The sequence below is a fragment of the Phaethon aethereus genome (genome assembly GCF_964289735.1).
Source record: "Phaethon aethereus genome assembly, chromosome: 13".
Taxonomy (NCBI): Eukaryota; Metazoa; Chordata; class Aves; order Phaethontiformes; family Phaethontidae; genus Phaethon; species Phaethon aethereus.
This window is the reverse complement of record NC_138589.1, coordinates 8,757,571-8,768,363: the sequence shown is the minus strand read 5'-3', so window position 1 is coordinate 8,768,363 and position 10,793 is coordinate 8,757,571. Positions and strand designations below refer to the sequence as shown.

The following is a 10,793-nucleotide window of genomic DNA, read 5'->3' as shown; positions in this document are numbered from 1 at the left end:
CATTCTATTATAGTGCCTTTTATGTTTCTGACATTATAAGGGATAAAAATTTGTTCTTGAGGCATCTCATATGGAAGGGTGGTGTTTTCTATTGTCCAACCACAATATTTGTATGTACTGTGATAAGGTTAATGTGCATTTTTGTGGAACAATCCTGTAAAGCTAAGAAAAGAGGCTTATTTTCAATGTCTTTGAAATATTTAATTAATAACAGACAATCCTTACTTTCAAATGCATGCTTCTAGGTTTGATTTTCCTACAGGTGCTCCTTATAATGGTACTTCAGATGTATGAGACTTCCAAATAATAAAGCACATGTTAAAAAAAAAAGGTAATAGTTCTCCATTTCCTATGTCACTAGCAACACTTGCTGGATAGCACTATGCGGCATTTAACTTCATGTTCAAACTAGTATTTGCTTTAATCCATGTACCAGATCATTAATTTCTGCATCACTCTAATTCATGGATTTTAAATTTGTCAAACTTGTTACCACAAAACTATTCCCCACCAACACAGAATTGTACATAGAGCTGGTCTTAGGCATGTTTTATGCTCATAATCAATCATGTCTTTTTATGTAAGGAGTTGTAACCAGGAGTTAAGCAAGACAGACTTTTTTCTTCATAGAGAGGATCAATGAGTCAGTTCAGGCTGATCAGCTGTGGCCTGAAAGCTTTGATAAGGGGTTTGTTTGGTATTGTCAGTTGTTTCCTTTTTAAAAAACTTCTTACATGGCTTGTTTGAGAGCAACACAATCGTACCTTTTTGCAGTGACAGCTCAGAATGACTTTAGTGGTGTTTGGTAATTCAAAAGAAAATAAAGTTTAGGGAAAGGGAAGCTAGTCGTGCTTCCCTAAACGTATATGCATATGCCAGCACCATTAGAAAAAAAGCAAAAGCAGGCTATTCTTTTCTTTGTATCAGGTATTTGAGTGTTTTCTGGAGCAGAAACATTTACCTGTTTTTTTTGAGGGAGTAGGTTGGTTGTTTTACAAACAAGAACATGGTCTGATACGGTTATATTATGAATTGTCAGTCAGATTTTTTTACAGCTTTTTTTGAGCGAGGTAGCCTGTCCCATCTGGATCAGTAGATAAGGATACTGTGCCAGATGCATACAATACAGAAAAACCTATTAACTTCAGAGAGCTTGCAACATCGACTACGTGGACAGTGTGAAAACCCCTAGTGTTCCAAAACATTATCTAAATTCCTTTTTACACAGGTCCTTGGTCGATAAAGAATACAGGTTTGATCATTTGTACAAAACCTAAGATACTCATACCTCTGGTGTGATTTTTTTATTTGGATGCATGTAAGATAGTAAGTTTCTGCAAGAAATTCTACTTTTAAGGATAGGGCTTTGAATGTGTTTATACATTCAATAGTACATGTAGTCATGCCCTTACAATGTTCCACATTACTACATGTTTATTAAATACTTTCTTCACCTGATTTCACACAACCTGTAACCATTTGCATCAGGCAAACAGGTTATTCACATTGCTAGCTTTGAAGCACTGCATATTCTGCACACGCAACAGCAGTAAAACAGCTAAAACCAAACCTCAGCTCAGAGATAGGGTCTTTGCTATACAGCAGAAAGGTTTCCCAGTACCTGCCCAAACCCTGGCAGCGGAACCGCTGCCCGCCCCAGGCCCCGGGCCTGCGTTCGACACCCTCCGGCGCCGGTTACTACTCACCCGCGGCATGAAGGCGGTCATCTGCCCTACCGCAGCTCCTCATGTGCCGAGGTCAGCAGCGGCCGCTTCAAAGCAATTTGCAAAAAAGCACAATTAATGTTGTGCCACCAGGACACAGCGCCTGTGCGCGTGGCCATACGTAAACCCGCCCAGCTCCTGTCAGGACGCGCGGGCGCCGGCGCTGCGCCTGTCCCGCCGTGCCCCGGGCCCGTCCCCGGGCACCAGGATGCCCACCCGCACCCCCTTTCCGAGAGGAGAGGCCGCGGCCCCCGGGGGTGCCCTCCCCCAGCCCCACAGACCAGAGCCTCCCGGGACGTCCCGACCCCTCACACCCACAGCCCCTCAGAGGGAGTCGCAGCTAAGTCTGAAGCCGCCCGCTCCCACCGCCCCGGAGGGTGTGTCCGCCCGAGCCCGGGGGGGTGGAGGAGGAGCAGGAGGAGGAAGAAGAGGGGAGGGAGATGCCCCTGCTCTTACAAAAGCTTCCCTGGCGAGGAGCGGCGCGTTTGTGCTGTGGGGTGGCGGCCATGCCTCTGAGGAAGCCCGCGGGCAAGCGGTGCAGTAGCGACTCGGGCGTGGAGCCCGACCGTGGGGCCCTCTCCCAGGAGAAGAAGGATCAACGCATCGCGCTCTTCCTCAGCGACTTCGACCAGCAGGGTAGGGCCGGCGGGCGGCGGCGAGGGCCCCATGCCTGCCCCGCCGCGCCCCTGGCGGGTGCCGCCGCTCGCAGGTGCTGAGGCGGCTCCCGGCGCGCTGGAGCTGCCGGACACGGCGCCGAGGCCGAGCATCGCGCTGGCGGGCACCGCGGTTGTATCGGGGCGGGGGGGGGCGTGCAGCGGCTCCCGGCGAGGAGAGCCTCCGGGCCGGAGCCGCGGCGAGGAGAGGCGAACTCCCGCCCGCCCTGTCGCCTCAGGGGAGCCCGCGCTCGGGGTGGCTCCGGGGCCCCGCCATCCGCGAGGGGGCGCCCTGGCGGCCGCCGGGGCCTGCGCGGCCTGGGGGTGAGCGGGCCGCCGCGCCGCCTGCCGGAGGCCCGCGGGCGCCCCTCGGGCGCGGGCGGCCCCGGGCCCCTCCGTCCTCGGCGGTGCGGGTGTGGGGCGGGGCTCCCATGTTGCTTCTCGTCTGCCTGAGGCGTGCCCGGTGCCGACTTTCGGGCGCTCTGACTCGCAAGTCAGGTCACCCCGGAGAAAACATTATTTTAACTTGTTTTTTGGAGGCAGTCTACCAGTGCTTATACTTGGAAGTGCGTAACGCCTGTGGCAATAAAAGCCTGTTTTGTTTTAAAGCCAAGGAAAATATCCAGGAAATGAAGAAAGAACTTGATTCGCTTTTGCAAACAGCTGAGAAGGCATTTACAGTGGAGCTGCTGAAGATGCCAGTTGCTGTCAGGAAAATGAAAAGAAAAGACTTGCTTAGTAAGCGTACATGTCCTCGTATTTGTGAGGGACGCAGACATCATTACAGCATGATGTGCCCTTGACTAATGTGAGAAAGCCTGTAAACTTGGTGACTTTTATGAAAAAGTTTGCTCTGTCTGCTGAATCTTTTAAGTTAGTCGGCCGTGGTATTACACCGCAGATGCTCAGTAAGCGCTCTTGTTCTCGTAGACTGACCTATGTAACACAGGGTATAGAATTAGTAGGTATCAGTGTATAGAGTCCAGAGCAACCCTTTATGTGCGCTCTGAAGTCACCATATTTAAAGCCTGAAGAAACAAGAAATAATTACAAGTCTGGTATTTTCTATGCATAAAACCGTAAGAATTGCTTTCCGTCTGAATCTGTTCATCCTAGCCACAGAGATTATTTTGTCTTTCTGTTAACTTGAAGTCTCCTACTGCTGAACCTTTCTCATAGAGTTGTTTACCTGTGATGATGAGTGAACAAGTTTAATTTTAATCTCACGTTTATACAACAGTTTAAGCTGTGGTGTATAGTCAGCATCAGATGCATATTCTGGTGAGAACTGATGTATTTGGAATCTACCTTGCAGCTGGAAATTGCAGGGGCTGCACAAACATCAAACCTAAGACTCTTGAAGAACTTGAGTTTACTGTAAGCCTTTGCTGAGTATGTATTTCAGTGTCTTCCTTGAAAACTTCAGCCTAAAAGCGTTAGCTTGTAGCAGTGCAACGTATAGGGGGTTTTCTTTGAATTCAGGTTATATACTGTGTGAGTATGCTTAGTATCCTTTCAAAGATTAAACATATGGAAATGGCCTAAGATTTTTCGCTGTTGTTTTGTAGGAATGACGATCCTACAAGACTTGAATCTTGTTCAAATGCAACATAATGCTAATGGAGGTTAACTATTTAAACAACTGTAATCCTGAATTACTTGTTCAGCTTCATGGCACATAAGATACGAACATGCAAGTGATAATTATGCAAGTAATAGTATATAAACAAGTTATACTTTCTTGAGTTACAGATTTGCGAGGAGGGAAGGAAGTGGCTCTTGCTGCTGCAGTGGTAAGTGTGTGTTTTCAAATTTTATCACAGCTTAAAGAATAGAAGTCTTCTCTCCCTGCTGTAAACATTTGAGACAAAACATTTTTTTTGGCTGTTTGTTTAAAGGGAAGATAATATGAAAAGGCTAGACAGACAGACAGGGTGCAGATATGAACATGACCTAAAGCTTTAGGGTCATCTGCAGGCAGAAATCATAGAACCATAGAATATTTTGGGTGGGAATGGACCTTTAAAGGTCATCTAGTCCAAGTCCCCTGCAACAAGTGGGGCCATCTTCAACAGGTTGCTCAGAGCTCCATTGTTTCCAGTGTTGTTGACCCTGAATGTTTCCAGGGTTGGGGCATCTACCACCTCTCTGGGCAACCTGTGCCAGTGTTTCACTGCCTTCATTGTGAAAATTTTTTCTTTAGATCTAGCCTAAATCTACCCTCTTTTAGTTTAAAACCATTACCCCTTGTCATATTGCTACAGGCCTTGCTAAAACGTCTGTTCCCATCTTCTTTGTAAGCCCCCCTTAAGTACTGAAAGGCTGCAATAAGGTCTCCCCGGAGCCTTCTCTTCTGAAAAAATAAACCGGTGTTTAGGCAATCCCACTTCTGTCACTTTCTTTTATGCCCTTTTAGTTCACTGCCTTTTGTAGGATAATATGCAATTTACTGGGCAAAATCTCTTGACTTTCCCTTGTTGGATAAATGTTTTTTAGACCGATTGCTGCCTAGAAGACATACCAAATCCAAAACCAGTGAGGACCAACAGCAAAAAAGGCAAGTCAATCCATTAATATATAGCTTGGTTCTTAAATGTTCTTTTTTTATTGGTGTGAACTGAGCATTTGTAAAGTGAACATTAAGCCTGAAGGATACAAGAGGGAAAAGTGTGTAACTAGAAGTATAACGTACAGGTCCCCCCAGTATTTTGTGTGGAGGGTTATGAGCTATGCTACTGTTGAAGTACTTCAAAACATGAAATAAGAGTTACTGCCCTTTGGCTTTATCACTGAAAATGGCAAGAAGAGACAGATTTAAGTGACTTGTCAGTGCTTTACAGTATAGCAGAATAGCTATGAAAGTCACCCCTATTTTCTCATCGGTTCCCCTTTGACCTCCTGCCCATGAGGTGTGTAAGGAAAGTAGCATTTCTCTTCATATTCCAAAATAGGCGCTAAGAAGGACACTACCAGAAAATCTATTTTGTCTGGGGGTTGAAGGATTATGTAGTGTCTTTTACCTGTCCCGTGTGTCACAGTGTCAGTGATGAGCACACATAGTTTGCTTTGAACTCTGGCCCAGGTGAATGACCATCAGATAGCAGAACTGGTACATAGCTGTCAGTGGGTAAATAGGCTTCAAATAAATGAGTTTGAAGTGGTGTTTTGTGCTCTTCATGACATTTTTATTTTCCTTCTCTTTCTAATATATTTCTAGTTAAGGTAACTACAATTGTTGAATATGAAGATGCCAAGCATATTTCTGCTAAGAAAATAACTAAAAAAGTAAGTTTATTCTGAACAAACAACATCAGGGTTTAATCACTTCTGACCTGCTATGAACCCTGCTAGATCCATGACCGGTCAAGCCAGTGGCCTACTGTTTGTTTGAAAAATCAGTTGGTTTAAATTCAACATATTTTAAGTTAAGCAAGGCTAAACTGTGTAGTAAATTAATTTCATAATGAAATATGGTATCTGCACTTCTGGTAACTCATTCACACAGACTTGAAAATAGTGGCATAGTCATTCTGTCTTGACTTGCCAATAAGTCTTGATGGTTTGAGGAAACATTTTTTTGTCTAAACTTCTTAAAAAACCCTCAACTTCATGTTTCAATACATGCTTTTCTATATTTGAATGACTTGTGCATTTTTGTCCACCTTGATCTCTAAACCAAGTAGCACAGGTGTATTAATTTTAACACCTCAGTCTGTGCAATGCAGTGCCTCAGCCAGACAGTGAAGTATGTAGTAAGATGACAACAATGACAGAAAGATTATATGCAGAGTTACAGGCATTAATTATGAGGGCTTGCAAGTTGGGCGGGTGTATATTAGAAAGGTGGTTGTTTGTACAGAATTTCAGTATGAACAAATACGTTTGGGCATTATGAAACTTTTGGTTTGGAATGCATATTTGCTATTTTATTTGTATGTGGAGCTATATAAAAGGCAGCACTATGGGACTTAACTGTTCTTTTTCAACTGGGAATTCTTACAGTATTGTTCCCTGGAAATAGCTATAATTTTGGCTTAAAATGCCACTTCTTTTAACTGCGGTCTTACATATACATTTTCAGGTTTCCAAAACAAAGTCCTTGGTTTCATTGGCCTCTGGTTTAAATAGCAAACTGAACCCTCTTTCTAGGTAAGACTGATCTGCAGTAGCTTATTTAACTCACTTGAACTGGTGAACGCTGAATAAAACTCTTTTTCAGATAAAGTAGCTGAGATTTGAGGACAACAGAAATACATCTAATAAGATGTCTTCCATAACCTGAATCAGATGCATTGTAGTGATGTGAACCCTGAACAAAAAAGCACCTCTAGCTGATGAAGGAATGTAGTTATATCTCTCACTCACTGAATGGTGCACGGTTCTGAATCCCTGTAATCGGTATAGATTTCCAAACAACAACTTAGGAAAGTTTTGGAATAATGGAATATTATATCATTGGCATTATAATGGAATAATAATTGGAATAATGGAAGAGAGGGTATAAGGGAAACATCTTTGTTGCTCTGCTGGGACTAACAAATTGTTTTGTAATAATTTTGCCCTTGTACATAGCTGAAAGGAAGGTGTCATTAGCAGGAAAATACACACTTGCAAAAACACATTAGAGCTACTTACAGTCATGATGGACCAAATTCAAGTCTCACTATAAGATCTAATGAATTAAAAAATGGGATATCTACATGAAAATTTTTTTGAGAAGCTCTTGCTATACTTACGGCTCCAGTGTGCGTACTTGTATCCGCTGGCACTGATTTTGATACATTCAAATTGTCTTCAGAGAAATACAATTTAAATAATGAATCAGTGATTAATGTGCCTAAAAAATTGAAAGAAGTCTTAGCAAGGTTTAATTACTTTCTGGAATTGGGATTGTAGAATTTTGGGCTCAACAAAATCAAACTAGAGAAGGCTACTTTGCCTGGGGAGGTCTTAACTTTTCAGTCTTTGAACGTTGCTGTTATTCAAGTATACTAACACTGGGCCAAAAACACATGCCCTTAAAATATCTCCAAAACGTGAGAAGGGAGATGGGGAAAGAATGAGGTAAACTTCTGTCATCAAGATTTCTGTGAACTGACTTAAAATCCAAAACTGGAAAAAAAATTGTTTTCTGGATTCAGGTCAACCACAGAGGACAAATATCCTGAGAAGTAATCTAGAAAAATTCCTGCTGAAAGAGAAACTTCACAAGAAACTTTCTCCACACTCAGATAGAAAGCTGTGGATGCTCCCTTAATTATACCCAACTTGGGTATTGCAGCCCTTTTTTACCTGCTAACATAAATTATCCTTTCATTCCCCTATGGTGTTAGGTCCCATAATACCATATTTACCTCAGGAGGGCTTCTTCACATGTATATGCACTACATACCTTGTCATGGACCACTTTAACATTCTTTAATACACCATCTGTCTATCTTCATCCTAGCTAAAACTCTACAGTAGATGAGAAGGTAATAAAAAAATGAAATAAAATTTAAAAAAAACCAACCAAACAAACAAAACCAACAACCACTTTTTTTTTTTAGGTCTGTTCACTCTTCCGCAAGTGTGGCTGAGGCTATTAAGCCTCTTACTTCTGATTGCAGTGCCACAAATTTCAAAGCCACGCCAAAGGTATCTAAAAGGTAAGGGTTTTTCAGCTTGTTCTTAACAAATAATTTTGTTAAATACCAAGACACTATATATCTACATTAGTATCAATCAAGATATTAATCAATCATCATCCATCTGCCACTAAATTTGGTAGCAGGGATGTGAACCACTCATACCTCCTTGCTTTGATTGTGGGTGTTATCTTACGTTCTTATGGAGGTACAGGATTTGGTGTCATAACTAAGCCAGTTGAAAAAACTGCAACAGATTCAGAGTATAAGTTCTACTCCAACCCAGTTATTTGAAGGTATAGGTTACAGCTTAAACCAATTTGCAGAGCCCAAGCTTGCTTAAAATGTCACAACTACTGTTGTTTAAAAAAAAAAAAAAACAAAAACCACAAAAGCACCAAACCCCCAAAGAACCTCAAGCAAATAAATTGACAATCAGTTCTTTGCACATTGAACAGTTAAGGGTTTTAGTTGTTATCATTCTCCATACACTACAGAGTTTGGGTTTGGCAGAAGTCATCAGCTGAAGTGAGGGGGTAAACAACTTAACTTGAATGAGTCATGAAACCAGCAAGTGGCTTGGTTTCACCTTGGCCTGCTGTAAATTTCAGAGGCTTTTTTCCTTGCAGAAGATACCCAAATCTCACATTTTTTTTAAAGTGGAATAAGAACAATTGTATGATGAAAGAAGCTTAGGAATTTTGTATGGCGTAAGGCACGCCCTGAACCTCTGAGCTAGCAGCTTTGGTATTTCTTGATCTCCTTCTGTAGCAGAGGTACAGCACACACCTTGTCTTAAGCCCTGAGACATGAAGTTTCATCTTTCCAAAACCATAAGCATTCACTGTTGATATTGGAGAGTGGATATTCTTGTTACCGAGTGGTCCAAATGTCAGCTTGCTCACTGGCGTGTAACACAGGCTTAGAACGTCAGTGGAGTGTTTCAGGGTCATAAAATGTTACCTAGTGGTGCTAGTAAATGCTGCTGATGGTTTGATTTTCTGTTCTGGCAGAACTGAAATAATTAAACATGCCTTTCTGTTAGGTATGTTTGTTACTACTTGCATGTGCTTCATGCTTGAAAATTCCCTGCAGAGCATATGAAGTTAACCTCAGAGTAGAAATTTTATTGTATTCTAGTGCTGGACTACAACAGACTGTCTCAAGAACTGTACCTACCAGGGGAAGAGTTCAAGGCATGTTACTAAGAAGTAAATCAGTTCCCCAGGACAAAACTGTTCCGTTTGTAAACATTCCCCTGGCTGATGGACAGGTATCAAACTTTTAAAAAAAAACCTTTTCACCTTACAGTAGTTGATAAACTGTGAATAGTCCGACACTGATAGCTCTTGCTGTCCCTAAATGCATTGCTGCTAAGCAAAAGGAAAAATATTTACTAAAGTAACTGCAGTGTAGCAGGCAAGCACATGATTTTCAGAAAAGCTGGCCATGCATGTAAAAACTTTCAGAATAATTTTTATCTTAAAACTGTTTCTCCATGTTTAGACTCTCTGTACAGCTGCTGGAGACCTCCATAATATTGATGTACAACTACTAAATCAAGATACAGTACAGCATATTCATAACTTAGTGGTAAGCTTAACCTTATAAATAGGCTTACATGTAAATACTTGGACACGTAGTCTCAGGCTTTCATGTGAGATACTGTCATGAATGCAAATTCTAAGTGCTTTAACTCTTCTGAGGATAAGCTGAAATTGGTTGGCATAAATTGGAGGAATAGGGCAAGGGAGGAGCAGAGATGGGAGAACTGCTGAACACAGATAATGTGTAAAAGTAAAGGCACTTAAATAAGCACGTGCAATTTGGTAATTGCCTGGGGGACAACAGAAGCATGAACTCTTCCTCCTAGATTGCTCCGCTGTCTCTCCTACCACATGAGCAAACTGCCATTCTCTATCTCATATTCACAAAGGCTTACAAAGCTATAGCTAAGTTTCGATTCTTGTTATAATCTCCCCATTATTCTGGGTCCCTTGCTGAGTAAAAACTATACTCTTGTTAATTCTCTGCTGCAATTGAACAGTAACTGCCTTACCTTTGGTTCAGGGAAGTAAATTGTTTTGAAGCAGAATAAAGTTGAACAGAATTTTGTAGCACATAGTGCCTGACTCTTCTGAAGGTGAGGGTAGCTGGGCTTTTGCATGAAGTAAAATTCTATTTAGACAAAAAATATTAATCAGTTTACAGTCTTGCAGGTATTTAGACTTGAATGCAGCTATACAAGTTCTGCTACAGGTCTGGAAGCTGTCTTGTGCTTTATGACACAGACTTGCCTCTGTAGGTAGAGAATGGGGGAGCACTTGCCCACTGCTTGCTTTAGCAATAGTGACATTTCTTTCTTCCAAGTTTTGCTGGGTAACTTAACTAAAATGAATTTTTCTCTCCTTAGAGTGAGCTGACTGTACTATGTGGAAAGGCAACAGCTAAACCAAGTTAACGGAACTGTGTTGTGACTACAGAGTATCCATGATAGCTCTTGCTTGCTGCCTCTGAAGTGTTTAGCAAATGTCTATAATGTCTTAATAAAGCTATATACTGCCCAGTAAATGTTTTTATATAAAAGCTTACAATGTGATGTGTATTATTAAATTCCTGTTATGTCTGTAAAGGATACAAAACCAGAAGAAAGTAATCTACTTTTCCACCTCCTTTATAAAAGGCTTATCTAACATATAACCTTAGAGTTCACAGTAAAATGAACAGTAGTAGGTTGTATGTAAGAAACAGGTTTTAACTCTGATATTCTAAATAGGATATTCCTTTTA

At 41.8% G+C, this 10,793-nt stretch overlaps 1 protein-coding gene across 1 annotated transcript; it reads left to right on the top strand.

The window, feature by feature from the left end:
- Positions 1-2,230: 2,230 nt before the first annotated feature.
- On the top strand, positions 2,231-10,465 carry LOC309409721 (borealin-2-like; the record flags this gene model as incomplete). Its single annotated transcript, XM_082005930.1, has 10 exons — positions 2,231-2,360; positions 2,987-3,115; positions 4,130-4,170; positions 4,874-4,934; positions 5,595-5,662; positions 6,459-6,526; positions 7,987-8,025; positions 9,145-9,277; positions 9,511-9,597; positions 10,418-10,465. The coding sequence occupies 10 exons, from the start codon at positions 2,231-2,233 to the stop codon at positions 10,463-10,465; spliced, it is 804 nt and encodes a 267-aa protein (XP_081862056.1).
- Between the last annotated feature and the right edge of the window lie 328 nt (positions 10,466-10,793).